The sequence below is a fragment of the Typopeltis vanoorti genome, chromosome 6 (assembly GCF_054136105.1).
Source record: "Typopeltis vanoorti isolate ZY-2024b chromosome 6, IOZ_Tvanoo_1.0, whole genome shotgun sequence".
Taxonomy (NCBI): Eukaryota; Metazoa; Arthropoda; class Arachnida; order Uropygi; family Thelyphonidae; genus Typopeltis; species Typopeltis vanoorti.
The window spans coordinates 29,628,292-29,644,656 of NC_143554.1; the positions used below are offsets into that span (position 1 = coordinate 29,628,292).

The 16,365-nt window shown below is 35.6% G+C and overlaps 1 protein-coding gene across 2 annotated transcripts in view; it reads left to right on the forward strand.

The window, feature by feature from the left end:
• LOC150105354 (uncharacterized) overlaps positions 1–16,365 on the forward strand; it is a 129,340-nt gene that overhangs the window by 101,422 nt on the left and 11,553 nt on the right. For both annotated transcript variants that reach the window (XM_090394090.1, XM_090394091.1), the window contains exon 5: positions 1,323–1,436. In XM_090394090.1, the coding sequence (XP_090250216.1) occupies positions 1,323–1,436 (114 nt within the window). The remainder of the gene's footprint in view (positions 1–1,322; positions 1,437–16,365) is intronic.

Here is a 16,365-nt window from a genome sequence, read left to right on the forward strand (position 1 = left end):
CTGGAAATGGTACTGATAAAACCTGTTGTCATGCAAGAGCTTCCATACAACTGCTTGAGAGACACCCTCTCCTACTGCAATCTTCTGTGTGCTATGTGGAGTCCATGTCATTAAGATGCTGTTTTCATGTCCAGGGCAATATTCTGTCCTGCACACGAAGTGGTGATAAAGATGAGTGAACACTTAAGAGAAAGGAATTTGTCAAAAGGAAGCCTTTTGATAGAACAACGTGCTTTGTGTGCATTTCCAATGTGACATCCATAATAAAACTGCATCAGCCAGTTAAGTAATTGTGAACTACCGTTTGATTGCAAAACATCAGTAGAAACACCAGAACAAATAGAAATTGCAACTTTGCAAGGGTGAACCAGCTCAAACAATTCCAGGCAACATGATTCTGGTTATTAGCAATCACACAATTCATTGAGTCACATCTGTATACTTTCCATGTTGTTAGTATTTGGGAGGGAACTACAAAGGGTTTCCGGTCCCATGTTTATTTATCTTTTTGTTTGTTTTGAATTGAAGAATACTTTAAAATTTTATTGAAGTTTGCTCTCACTGTGATTTTTAGCACCCATTGAGTAAGTTCATGATTTAGTTCCAAGTGGATAATACAAAATTTGCACTAAAATGTGGACTGTATTGTATGATTTAAGAACATTGTTGTTAGAATGCCAGAGCAATGTTATTAATGTTTAGACATTAAAGATTCATGAAGTTAAAAATAAGGAGGAACATTATGTAATCCTATCTGCTAGGTATGTCAACACATAGCAGATAGGATTAAATGCTCTATCATTGCCAAAATTTGTTTCATAAAAAAAAACCATTTAAGTTATTCAAGTTTTTATAATTAACAATCAAGTTGGATTAATGTACACAAAGGATATTAGTAGACAGGGTTTTTATTATTTATTCTTGTCTTAATATGTTTGTGAACATCAGATCATTCATTATGATTGTCAACCTGAGGTACATTGCTGAACTAAAGATAAATAATTGAAACAAGTATATTATATGGTGTATAATGACCTTATTAGTAATTCAGCATCTTATTTCGGATAATGTTCTGGTCAGAAGTGTCCCATGAACATGGGTTTAATTCTCAGCAGTAGATGGAGTTAGGAGTATGTGAAATGTAGTGTATGATTGAGGAATATTAAAATTTCATATACAGAATAATAGTTTAGATTTGGGTTTTTCTTTTAGATTATCAGGATTTTTTTAAAACAGATCCTTATTCTTTTGATATTTAAATGAGCATATTAATCATATTAAAATATCCAAAATAAAATCCTGATGGCATATTCTTTTTTTAGGTTAACAAATATTGTAATTCAACAAATTGCATATTACGAAAGTTTAGCTTTGATATTTATCCATCTCATGTGAGTAATCTGAAATTTTTTGCCCATCGACCAATTATTATTCAGGTATGTATATTTAAAAATGTTTATTATTTTCAGCAGAAATGTCGATCTGCACTCTTGATTTAAATTATTATCGAATAAGTTATTTTTATGTATAACTTAATTTTTACAACTTGATATAATTTATTTTAAAGTATAATATACACTGCTTGGATAGAAGTAAACGGACACCATAGTGTGAGGGAAAAACAGCCACGGATCCATGTTAATAACATGTATCTCCTTTTGTTGGGATGACTGCAGAAACACTACAGGCATACTTCACTCAAGTGTAAAATAACAATCAATGGGAATTTTGGACCATTCTTCCTATAGGAATGTAATGAGATCTGTATTGTTGTGGGGAGGACATCCATTCACCTCACCTGATGCTCCAGTTCATCTGGTATGTATATTACAGAGGTCTGAGACCAAACCAGGAAAAACAGGACTACACCATCACACTGCGAAACTATCATATTAAAATATGATAGTTTCACTCGGACTCAGATCTACTGACTTGGAAACATCGTATTCTTCCAATTTATACTGGCTACAAACACTTAACTTCACATGACATGATGCACCTTGCCCATGGGGGTATCCATTGACTTCTTTCCAAGCAGTGTATAGGAGTACACACTTTCTTCCAACCTTGACTTTAGCAGTCAATCAGTTGTTTGTTTGATGTATTACTTCTATGAATTATTTGATGGAACATATTTGCATTTGAAATAAATTAAAGATAAATGTTTTTTATTTTTTAATTATTTATTTATTATTATTTTTATTTATTTTTTTGTGATCTCTGCATTTTGTGAACAACACAGAAATCAGAGTAAGAAAGAGGAAATTTATTCTGAAATGTAACCACTTATTATGTAGATTCAGAGCACTAGATAACAAATTTATATGAATCTAAATATTTTACATAAATCTGCTTTAATCAGAGACTGACTGGTTTGTAGTTTGATAACTGACAAACATGCTTTTTGTATTAAGATCGTTGGCTGATGCACACTGCCTTTGAATTCCATTGCTGTGAATTTGTACATTGCTATAGTCGGTCATTGATTGATTTTAATATTATAAATTGTATTAGTAATTTTTCTAGCATATCAGTGTAACTTATTTCATGTTTAATAAAGCTCTTCATGTCCTTCTTACTGATTTCATTTGTTATCGTGCTTTATTTACTTCACTTGTAAAATTATGAGTTGTATTTTTTTATGATATTCACAGTGCTTATAATTTGTAACATGATAATTTTTCCATTGAGGATTCATATTGTATTCATGTGTTATTTAAAAATAGTTATGTTGAAGAAACAGTTTTAGAATACAGCTTTTATTTATGATTATTATTACTATGGGCAACTCCAAGGAGTCAGACTCATCGAGGGAGGCCCTAACATCATGCCTAGAACAACTATTCAACATTCACACAGTATCTATCATACCTCGCCTTGAACTCATTCACAGTCATGGTACCCACAACAGACTCTGGCAGCTTATTCCACTCATATACCAATCTAAACACCTCTTGCTAACCACACTCTTGCCCAGTTTCCATGGATGACCCCTAGTCCTCCCATCACCAGTCCTGTTCTCAAAAATATCCTCTGAATTAATCTTATAGAAACCCTTCAGTAATTTGAATGTCTCAATCATATCAACCAATTTCTGCAATCCACTAATCTTCAACCTGTTGTCATAAGGTTCATTCCATAGACCTCCTATCATCTTGGTCACTCGCCTCTGGATCCTATCCACCTCCTCCCCATCCCTGGCACCCAAATCTGGGCACAGTAATGATGGGTCAAGTCGATATTTAATCATCTAGTGATTAGTAATAAATTATATCATTCTAAATCTTTGATTCTGATCAAGAAAGATAAAAATCCGTGAATAAGTATTACCAGTTTATCCTGGGGTTTTTCATCCTGCAAAACAGGCAAACTGGCCTTGAGAACTCAACACTACAGGACACAGGATACAACGGGGCTTAGGGCTGACCACCTTATCCTGTGAACGGTTTGAGGTCTGATGATTAATAAACCCTTGACATTGCAAGGTAAAAGAGGATAAAAGGAAGATGATGAGATGAGATGAATATTTTCCTGTACACCCCTTGAGGGTACGTGGCAGGAATTTGATGATGATGTAGTAGTGTTTAGGATGTGAGAAATGAGCAGAAACAGTGATATGGTTTACAACATGAGCCATTTTGAACACTGTTAGTTGTGACTGACAAAGTTCAGAATACCTAATGGATTAAGATTTAAGGGTCAAAGCTGTATAACTGAGAGGAGACCTCCACATAGCCTTTAAAGGAATGCAGAAAACCGACCAGGGCTTCTGACCTAATGTCCGATCATCACCTTCTCGTGGTGCACCCTATTGGGTATCTACTTGGATACTGAATGAATGAGGATGGGCTGGCAATTTGGGATTTAGCCGACCAAATTGTGTTCTTATTGGATAAACCAAAATAAAAAATGATGGTACAACATGACAAAATTTCATGCTGGCTGGGTCATTGCCTGGTTAAACAAGGCCCCCAGTTGTTTTTGCCAGGGCGAACAGCGAAAAGTCAGCTACTGGAACAAATCTGAAACAAACCCCAACTCAATACCACCAGAGTTAAAGATCAGTACTATCAACGTAAGAAGCCTGAATGGCAAAGAAATGGAGCTAGCTGAGGAATTAGATAAGTACCAGATCGACATAATAGGGGTGACTGAAACAAAAAAGACCAAAACTGGTGAGATCTTTCTGAGCAATAAATACAAAATGTTATATTCAGGCAATGACAATCAAGGAAAAGAAAGAGTAGCCATAGTATTCAACACAAAATACGAGGCTAATCTTCTTGAATGGCAGTCAGTCTCAAGTAGAGTAATGTGGGCATACATGAGAATGGGGAACTGGACAGTGACTTATTTGTGCCTGTGGTCCCACAGAAGGTTCTAATAAGGTAGAAGTGGAGGAATTTGTTAAGGCTTTCGAAAAAGCAACTGACACAATGAAAAAGGAAAAGTTAGTCCTTGTTGGGAATCTAAATAGCAGAGTAGGAAATGGTTGTGAAACATACAAAAATATTTTGAGCAGGATAAAATTGAATTTCATATTGAAAAGAATAACATGTTATTAAGTTTTAAAGCGAATAAAAGTTGAGCAGCTCTCAGATGCGAACTGTAGACTAAAATACGCAAAGATTATCGAAGAAAAAATGAAAGAGTTCGAGAACAGGAATCAAACCTTGGATATTCAGTAGCAAACTCTGAAGAAAACATTCATTAATTCTGCCAGAGAGGCATGTGGTGAGGTTGTCTGCAAGGATAAAAAAAATCAACTGCCTGGTGGACACAGGAAGTTAGAGGCAATGAAGGAAAAGAAGAAAGCATATAAAAAGTTCTTGGCAAATAAGTCAGCTTGTGCTCTTAGAGAATATAGAGACAAATGCAAGAAAGCTAAACACTGTGTAAAACTGGATAAACAAAAGTCATGGGAGGACTTTGGCAAGAATATAGAAAATAAATATCAAGAAGGTGGCAAAATATTCTGTAGGTTGTTGAAGAAGCATAGGAATGGAGGAAAGAGTGCTGTAAAAGGAGTTAGAGATAATAAAGGTGACATGAAAACAGGAGAAAAAGATATCCTTGAAGTATGGAGTAATTACTTTGAAAAACTGCTAAATGAAACAAGCAGTGATGACAGCACAGTGGTAAAAAAACACTGACCAGGCATGCAGGCAGGAATACATATCCATACTTGAAGTAGAAAAAGCCATCAATGGCTTGAAATGTGGAAAGGCAGCTGGAATAGATGATATTTGACCATAAATGCTGAAGTATGGTGGTATAAGAGTCTTACAGTGGCTGCACTGCATAGTTCAGAAAGCCTGGACAGAGGGACGAATTCCCAATAATTGGAGTAGCGCTCTCATAGTACCCATATATAAAAAGGGAAATAAAACTGAATGTGAGAATTACAGAGGTATTTCCCTACTGAGTGTTCCTGGCAAGATCTATGCAAGTATACTTGAGAAATGGTTGAGAAGAATTGTGGAAGAAAAGCTTGGTGAAGAACAAGCTGAATTCTGCCCAAGCAGTGGCCATCAGGATCAGATCTTTGCTTTACGACAATTAGTTGAGAAAGCATGGGAATATAACAGTGATCTGAATTTAAGTTTTGTCGATTTGGAAAAGGCATATGACAAGGTGCCAAGAGAAAAGCTATTCAATACGCTGCAGTTATATGGTGTCAATGGGGCATCATATCAAGCAATACTTAGTCTTTATTTGAGTTGTAAGTCAGCAGTTAGAATTGAAGGAAGTACAGGAAGATGGTTTAATGTTAAATCTGGTGTGAGACAAGGATGTACATTATCCCTCTCTGTTATTCATTATCTATGTGGATCACATTATGAAGGAAAGTGGCATTAAACATATTATCAAAATTGGAGATGTTAATGTCAGCTCTTTGCTTTATGCAGACGATGTTATAATTCTGAATAAATCCGCTACAAGTCTGCAAGATTCTCTGACTAAATTGAATAGCTGTTGTATTAGATATGGTATGAAGGTCAGCAATAAAAAGACAAAGACAAGGAAAATAGGGAGAATCATTGAAAATGTCAACTGTGTTGTGAATGGAGAACCTGTGGAACAAGTAGAACATTTCAACTACTTAGGCACGATTTTTACTGAAGATGGTAAATTAAATATAGAAATAGACAACAGAATCAGCAAAGCTGGTATGGTGAGAAGTCAATTGAAGAAATTCATATGGAATAAGAGAGAATTTCATGTTATCAGTCTGTGGTGTGCCAGTATCGGTAAGTGGTGATATTATTTGATCTATTCTACGTTAAAAACTTTAAGCCTGAGATTGATAAGTGGCTGAAAAAAAAGTTTTAAAAATTTCCACGAACAATCAGAAGAAGCAGAAACAGACTCAAAAAAAAAAAAAGGATAGTATTTCATATTTTACCAGAACAGCCCACATCGTCTTCAAAACCAAACGGTAAGAGGCAAAAAATGTACTATGCATTTGATTTTTGCAATATTCACTGTGTATGGTTTGTATTGAATATAAATACAATAAATATTATAATAATATATCTCTCTATTACGATTATTTTTCGAGACGGGGGCCGTGAAATATTTTAATTTTTGCAAAGGGGCCCTGACATCCAGAAGTTTGGGAAGCACTGCTCTAAATGACAGGCAGTAGGACTCTTCATCAGAAAGTATAGTTTGATTTTTTTGATCTTTAAAGGTATTATTACAATATTCCATATACTGAACTCATTTCAGCCTCATTGGTTTACAGATGTCCAGTCTCATCTTTTCATTTCACTAACACAACACAGCATCTTATGTGCATATGTTTGTACCCCAATTCTAATGGTTCAATGAACTTATTCTGGTGTTCAATTTTGGACTAGTGATGCTGATGATTATTATTATTATCCTATGACCCATGGAGTCAGACTCATCTAGGAGGTTCTTTTGTCATACACATAGCTCATCATATTATGCCTTAAACATATTCAAATTCTCTGCAGACACCACACTCTCAGGCAATATATTCCAATCATTACAACTCTCCATCTATGCAAGAAACTTTCTTGCTCCCTTACTCACACCCTCCTTATATAGGTTCCAGGGATGACTTCTTGTTCTCCCCTGATCTCTCACCATTTTATGAAAAATCTTTTTAACGTTAATCCTTATGACAACTCTTGGCCAACTTGTATGTCTCTATCATATCATCCTTCTTCTCTTATCCACTAGACTCTGTAAATTGCATCTTCTCAACCTTTCTTCATATTCAACAATCCAGAGATCAGAAACTACCTTGGTCAATTGCCTCTGAACTCTTTCCAAAATCTCTTCATCTTTTTGAAAACCAGGTGACCAAATCTGTGCACAGTAGTCCATATATGGCCTAATCCATGGCCTTATACAATGGAACCAGAATCTTCTTACTTCTACAAGTTGGTGTCCTCCTCATCATTGCGAGAGTTCGTTTTTGTCTTCACAATTATGGTAGTGTGTCTTCTAAATTTTAGATCTTTATCCACTATCATCCCAAGAACTCTTATTTCCTCCACCTCCAACAATATATCCTAGTATATAATTCTACATCCCATTTTTGTTTTCCTAAGTTTAAAACCTTATATTTCTCAACATTGAACTGCCATTCCCATTCACTATTCAAGTCTTCTTGTAAAGCATCATCTGCTCTACTTTTCATAGTTTTTCCCAACTTTACATCATCTGCAAGCAACTGAATAACCCCATTCAAATCTTCACTAATATCATTAACATAAGCTTAAACAGCAGTGGCCCTAAAACAGACTCCTGAGGCACACCACTATAGACTTTCCTCTTTTGGGATATTGCAGCCCCCACACAACTTGTTGCTGTCAGATAGCCAATCTCCAATCCAATGCAGGTCTAATATCTAATCTCATCTGCTCTAGTTTGACTGTCAACTTATCATGCAGAAATATATCAAAAGTCTTTGCAAAATCTAACTATCCCACTACTGTGTATCCATCTTCCTTGTCCAATGGTGCTGTCACCTTATTGTAATACGTAAGTATATTACAAATAACATGACCTCCTTTAGCAAATATGTGCTGTCCACCAAAGATAATATCACTGTTGTCAACACAATTCTAGATCTTGGTTCTCACTAGCCTCTCCAACACTTTAACCACAACATGATACACACATAGGCCTATAATTTGATGGTTGAGTTCTGTCACCTCCCATATGAAGCAGTACAATCTTGCTTTCTTTCCGCTTCTTTGGAACTTATGCACTGTAAGGCTCGTATTAAACAAATATGTCAAGGTAGATGTCAATTCACTGGCTCATTCAGTAAGATTAGTTCTAGGATATACCGTGGTTGGTTGGTGAATTTAGCTCTTGTGTAAAATTGATGATTTTTGTCTATTTTATTGCTTTTATCTTAGAAAATTAATGTTTTATAGTATATTAGTGTAGATTTTAGTGTATTTAGTATTTTATAAGATATTTTAAAAAGTATAAGTTTAAAATGGTGCCAAAAATGTAATACTAAGAAGAGTACTGCAGGTGGGAACAAGAAGGCTAGTCCTGCTAATGAGGTTATTGGAGATGTGGAGGAGGTTAATGAAAATGAATTAACTTCCAAAATAGCAAAATTAAAGCAAATCATCAGAGAGGCAATGCAGGAATTACAAGAAGTCAAGAGACATTTAAATGAGCATAGGGAGAAAAAGAAAATTAATCAGCAAAATAAGAAACAGCAAAGCATGGAAATAGGTAAGTCAGGAATTAACGGAAACCAGGTAAGTGATGTTGTTTGTAAAAATAAAGATGTTATTTGGCATGATGACTCTATAAAACATGTTATTAATGAGTGAATTATAACTTCAAGTTTTCCTGGAGTGAAAATTAAGAATATAAAGGAAGCAGTTCAAAAACAGAAAAGGAAAGTAAATGAAATCTTAATTGTAGTAGGTACTAATGACTTAACTAGTGATAAGTTCAGTATTAGAGATATTGTTGGAAGAGGCAAGAGTGAGAAAGTGAAAATCATCAGTATTTTACCTCAATATGATTAAAATGAATTAAGAAGGGCTATGTGGCAAACGATTTGAATCATAGGCTGTGTAGAAGGAATGGATGTGAGTTTTTGTATGTGTGGAATGAGTTTGAAGGATTTGTATAAGAGGGATGGCCTATGCCTGAATGCATTTTGGCATCTGGAGTATAGAAAAACTTATAATTGGTATTAGACCTAATACAGAGAATCAGCGAAACTAAATAATAAAGGGGGGAGAATCTCAGCAAAAAAATCAGCTACTGGAACAAATCTGAAAACAAACCCCAACTCAACATCACCAGAGTTAAAGATCGGTATTATCAACGTAAGAAGCCTAAATGACAAAGAAATGGAGCTAGCTGAAGAATTAGATAAGTACCAGATCGACATAATAAAGGTGACTGAAACAAAAAAGACAAAAACTGGTGAGATCTTTCTGAACAATAAATACAAAATGTTATATTCAGGCAATGACAATCAAGGAAAAGAAGGAGTAGCCATAGTATTCAACACAAAATACGAGGCTAATCTTCTTGAATGGCAGTCAGTCTCAAGTAGAGTAATATGGGCAAATATGAGAATGGGGAACTGGACAATGAGACTTATTTGTGCCTATGGTCCCATAGAAGTTTCTACTAAGGTAGAAGTGGGGGAATTTTTTGAGGCTTTAGAAAAAGCAACTGACACAATGAAAAAGTAAAAGTTGGTCCTTGTTGGGGATCTAAATAACAGAGTAGGAAATGATTGCCAAGCATACAAAAATATTTTGGTAAAATTTGGAGAAAAGAGCAAAGCTAATAATAATGGCAAATATCTGTTGGATTTCTGCTCAGGACATGGACTGGTTATTACTAACACCATGTTCCAACATAAAAATGTGCACAAATTCCCATGGAGAGAAGAGGCAAGGAATAAGAAAAGTCTCATTGACTATGTTATTGTTGATAGTGATGTTTTCTCCCTGGTGCAGGACACCAGAGTGTACAGAGGATTTGAAATTGGAAGTGATCACTATTTAGTCTTGAGCAGAATAAAATTGAATTTCATATTGAAAAGAATAACATGTAAGAAAGTTTTAAAGCGAATAAAAGTTGAGCAGCTCTCAGATGTGAACTGTAGACTAAAATACACAAAGATTATTGAAAAAAAAATGAAAGAGTTTGAGAACAGGAATCAAACCTTTGAGATTCAGTGGCAAACTCTGAAGAAAACATTGATTGATTCTGCCAGAGAGGCATGTGGTGAGGTTGTCTGCAAGGATAAAAAAATCAGAACACACTGGTGTACCCAGGAAGTTAAAGAGGCAGTGAAGGAAAAGAAGAAAGCATATCAAAGGTTCCTGTCAAATAAGTCAGCTTGTGCTCTTAGAGAATACAGAGACAAATGCAAGAATGCTAAACACTGTGTAAAACTAGCTAAACAAAAGTCATGGGAGGACTTTGGCAAGAATATTGAAAATAAATATCAAGAAGGTGGGAAAATATTCTGGAGGGTGTTGAAGAAGCTTAGGAATAGAGGAAAGAGTGCTGTAAAAGGAGTAAGAGATGATAAAGGTGGCATGAAAACGGTAGAAAAAGATATCCTTCAAGTAAGGAGTAATTAATTTGAAAAACTGCTAAATGAAACAAGCAGTGATAGCATAGTGGTAAAAATCACTCAACAGGTGCACAGTCAGGAATACATATCCATACTTGAAGTAGAAAAAGCCATCAAAGGCTTGAAATGTGGAAAGGCAGCAGGAGTAGATGATATTCGAATAGAAATGCTTAAGTATGGTAGTATAAGAGTATTACAGTGGCTGCACTGCATAGTTCAGAAAGCCTGGACAGAGGGACGAATTCCCTATGATTGGAGTAGAGCTCTCATGGTACCCATATATAAAAAGGGAAATAAAACTGAATGTGAGAATTACAGATGTATTTCCCTACTCAGTGTTCCAGGCAAGATCTGTGCAAGTATACTTGAGAAACGGTTAAGAAGAATTGTGGAAGGAAAGCTTGGTGAAGAACAAGTGGATTCAGGCCAAATAGAGGCTGTCAGGAACAGATCTTCACTTTACGACAAATAATCGAGAAAGCATGAGAATATAACAAAGATCTGTATTTAAGTTTTGTTGATTTGGAAAAGGCATATGACAAGTTGCCAAGAGAGAAGCATATTCCATATGCTGCAGTTATTTGGTGTCAATGGAGCATTATATCAAGCAATAGTGAGTCTTTATTTGAGTTATAAGTCAGCAGTTAGAATTGAAGGAAGTACAGGAAGATGGTTTAATGTTAAATCTGGTGTGAGACAAGGATGTACATTATCCCCTCTGTTATTCATTATCTATATGGATCACATTATGAAGGAAAGTGGTATTAAACATGATATCAAAATTGGAGATGTTAATGTCAGCTCTTTGCTTTATGCGGATGATGTTATACTTCTAAATAAATCCGCTACAAGTCTGCAAGATTCTCTGACTAAATTGAATAGCTGTTGTTATAGATATGGTATGAAGGTCAACAATAAAAAGACAAAGACAAGGAAAATAGGCAGAATCATTGAAAATGTCAACTGTGTTGTGAATGGAGAACCTGTGGAACAAGTAAAACGTGTCAGCTACTTAGGCACGATTTTTAGTGAAGATCGTAAATTCAATGTAGAAATAGACAACAGAATCAGCAAAGCTGGTATGGTGGGAAGTCAATTGAATAAATTCGTATGGAATAAGAGAAATTAGTCGGAACACTAAATTAGCTGTATACAAGACAGTATTCAAACCAGTTTTAACTTATGGATCTGAGAGCTGGGTCAGAAGTAAAACACTTGACCAAAGACTAGAGACTACAGATATGGGAGTCCTGAGAAAGATTATAGGCATGAACAGATGTCATAAATGGCAATATCATATTAAAAACGAGGATATTAGGAAAGAACTTGACATTGTCAGCATCCAGGAATGTGTTAGCAGAGCTAATCTCATGTGGTATGATCACTTAAACAGAATGGGCGAAGAAAAATTAGCAAAACAAGTGTTCTCTGCCAGGTTGGCAGGAAAACGACCCAGAGGAAGACCAAGATATAGGTGGATTGATATGGTACAAAGTGCTTTAGGTGATAGAAATATAAGATCTGATAATGTTGGAGTCTTGACAAGTAACAGACTGATTTGGAGGAAAATTATAGATAGGAAGTTAGTAATGATGTAATTTTTTTCATGTAGTACTATCATATCCTGTACACCCCTTGAGGGTGCATGGCAGGAATTTGATGATGAGAATCTGAGTGTAAGAGCGACAATATTATATAACTGTGTTAATGATAGGAATGGGCTGTGTCTGTACACGAATGCTAGGAGTATCAGAAACAAAGGGGCAGAATTTTTTTTGCCTTTAGTCAATATGTTGGGACCTCAGATTGTAGGCATTGATGAGACCTGGCTATCAGAATCAGACATAGTAACTGGTATCGAGTGTAAAGGGTATAGTATTTTTAAGAAGGATGGAGAGGAGGGGGGGCATACTGCTAATGATATTGGATGACTTGAATCTAGTTAGAGTTGAGATCTATGATTGTAGTACTACTACCAACTGCATTTCATATGGCAATGAGTTTGAAGCCATCTGGTGTGGGGTATTGTTACAGGCCTGGTGGATTGGTGAGCACAAAAAAGAGTAATCATAATGGGAGATTTTAATTATCCAAATATTGATTGGGTAGCAGTAGAATCTCATGAGAAGAATGAAAATGCATTCAGTGAGCTGTTGCAGGACAACTTCCTCAAGCTGCATATGATAAAAGGAACTCAAGGTCAAAGCGTGTTAGATTTAATTATAGTGTCAGAGGCCGTTTCTGTTAAAGACATACTATTCTGCCTCCAGTACTCACTTCGGAAGTGGCTAAGTTTATCAATGTTCCATTCAGAGAAGGTTACATGCTGAACTGCAAAGCAGGAAATTATGACCAACTGAAGAGTGCACAGAGTTCAGTGGAATGGGATCAGTTGCTGGATGGGAAGAATATCGACAGTGCATGAGAAGCATTTAAACAATACTTAAATAACACAATATCAGAATGTGTCCTGAGAGTTGGAAGAATAAATAGGGTAGGAGTCAAATGAATGTGTAATCTTGTTAAGCAAGAGATTCGTAAGAAAAGGATGATGTGGAAGGAATACTGTCTGCATATGGACAATGTCCATTATGAAAATTAATAACAGCAGGCTAGAATAGTCACAACTGCTGAATGCAAGCCCTAACCAATTTTTCCAAAATATTCACCACTCGCACCACCCCTGTGCAATGAGATTACCATACATTATGTCCACTCCTGTGGAATCTTCCCTGTTCTGGGACTCAAATTATATTGCCTGGTCAAAGGAATAGCCAGTTCAGCTGTACACTCGTTTAGCGTCCATGCTGATATCCCATCAGTTCCTATTGTAGAAATTAAGATTTCTTCAGTTTGTGCAGTGACTCCAGTACTTCCTTCTCATACATCTTTTCTTCACCATATGAGTTTCCTCATACAGTGAAGAGGTGGTAGTAGTGAGTTTGGTGTTGCAAGTACTAGGTTGATAGCATTTTATCAAAATGCCTGCTCATTAATTGAAAGTCACCTGCATACCATCTTCATTCAGTAGAGTTATTCTTTCATATTCATTCTTTCTTTTACTTGCAGCATAACGATAGAATTCTTTTTGGGGTTATCTTTAACTTGCAGATCCAATTTCTTTTCATACTCACTTAGCTTTCTGTACAACACTTGTAACTCTTCTGTCCTGCTACTTCTAATTATCATAACTGACATCATCTTTACGCATACAGTATTCTTTCCACATCATATTTTTCTTATGAATCTCTTGTTTAATTTGATTACACATTCTGATATCACATCACTTAAATATTTTTTAAACACTTTCCATGCACTACTTCTTCCCATCCAACAACTGATACCATGGCACAGAACCTAGCATACTCCCCAGGCGGTCATAATTTCCTGCTTTATAGTTCAGCATGTAACTTTTCCTGAATAAACTTAGCCACTTCCCAAGTGAGTACTGCATGAACAATGTCACCTACTGGAGGCAGAATAGTTACGCCTTTAACTGAACCCCCTTCTGACACTATAATCAGATCTAACACTTTTTGACCACTAGTTCCTTCTTTCACGTGCTGCTCGAGGAAGTTGTCTCATAATAGGTCAATAAATTCAGTTTCTCTCACGCAGTTTCACAGCTACCTAATCAATGTTCGGATAATTATTTCCCCTCCTATGATGATTACTCTTTTTGCACCCATTAATGCTGTGACATATGTCATAAAAAACCTGGGAACAGAGGTGAATGAATTGTGGGTTTTTTGGATGTTGTTGGATCTCATTGGAATATGGCTGTGGGATTAGATTGGATATCAGCTTGCATTTTGAAGGAATGTGCAAGAGAACTAGTAGTGTAGACTAGGCTTTTTAAGTCTCAGCTCTGGTAGAGTTTGAAGGGGGTGGAAAGAGGGAGGTTCTAAAACTGTAGTATCAGATTATAGACCAATCAGTATTACTGGAAAAATTGGTCAAAAAAAAAAAATTCAAGAATGCATTAGGAATATATTACTCTGAGGGACAAGATGGCCATTTGACTGAATAACTAGTGGGGATGGGACAAGAGGTCATCCCTGGAAATTGAGTAAAAGTGTGGTTAGTAGGAGCGTGAGGCTAGATTTTTCACTTGGAGAGTTGTGAATGAATGGAAGTCAATGCTTTGTCTGTTAATGTTCAAGGAGAGGTATGATAGATTGTATGAAAAAATTGGGTCTCCTGCAAAGTCTTAGGACTCCATGGAGTTGATTATATACAACAACAATAATAATAATAATTAACATCAGTTAATCTGTACAAGGTGATAATAAACCAACAACTGCTCACTTTTATTTTTCTCCATATATACAGCCAAATCAAAAGTTTCTCTGTGAGATTTATGGCAGAGGCTGGAATTAGGAGAAAGTGATTCCATTTAATTCATATACAGCATGGCATGAGAAACTTTATACACTCCATGATGTGCAAGATGATTTTGGGCCTTAAAAGAACAACTGAATGAGTGGTTTGAAAGTGGCATGGCAATTATATTTGCAGAGAACATTAACTATCTTCTCTGCAAATATAATAATAATAATTAACATCAGGCTGGCTATTTGGTCTTAGAATGACTGTCTTCAGCTCATAAATTTCATTCCTGATCATCTGTATGGCAAGTCAGGACTGTCAGACCCTGCTCGGGATACTTGTTCACTGAGAATTAAATGAAAGAAGACATTGGTATTACTTAGAAATTGATTGTAGGTCTGAGAAACCATTTCTGGACTACCTCAACCTCAGTAAGTATGGCTATATTAATTACCAAAGATCTTAGAGACAGTCATTCTAAGACCAAATAGCCAGACTTGTCCAAATGAACTTGATTGTTATCCTGTTGTAAAAGGCACCATGTTAGGATGTTAGTTTTCTAAATTTTTTTTTGTGTTTTCCACCCACCAAAAGTTATTAGTAAACATGTGTACTGCGGGTGGGATAAGAATTTTTTTTTTTTTTTTTTCATATCAATTTTATAATTTTTTATACATTTTTGTATAGTTCGGGAACCCTGGAGAACCTACTCTAGAGACCAAACACGGAAATTTTTCAAGCCTCCAATAAATGGAGCAGTGGGATTCAGGATGGGCGATGAAATTCATCTCCCACTTAAAGATCACAAATATCCATGCTTGAAACTAGTTCTGAAGCTGTGACCTGTTGGCTGGAGAGCAAGTATGCTAACCACACGGCCAACAAGGCAGGCAATTACAATTTGAATTGTTTCTACAATGATCTAGTTGAGTTCTGTGTTATGAGCACAGTTGTAATTTGTGTTCTGTAGATGCTGGGTAGAAAACTAATATTACTGGCAAATTCAATACATTAATTGAACTTTAGCACACTTGGTTGGTAAGATATACATCAAATCTAAATCAGATTTATTTATCACACTGTGAACAATAGACATACTGTATTTCATGTATGTATAATATGCATTTTTTTTACCACTAGTATGAGTTCCAAAACAATTCAATATTATACATCTGATAAAAAGCACACAAAATCTTTAAATTTTCAAACAAAAGGCAAAATTACATTAAAAACATATCAGAAGTAAACAAATGTCCATTTTTAGCCATCACTAAGGGATCTTACTTAGGCACGGGTTCTTTGTTAGTATGCTGTAAAAACTAAATATTCATTTTTAGATTTTGAGACATTTTAAAATTGCTATGTAAAATTTGTAATTTTCTGATTTATTGAATTGTCATCCTAAAGAATGGTACAATGAATAA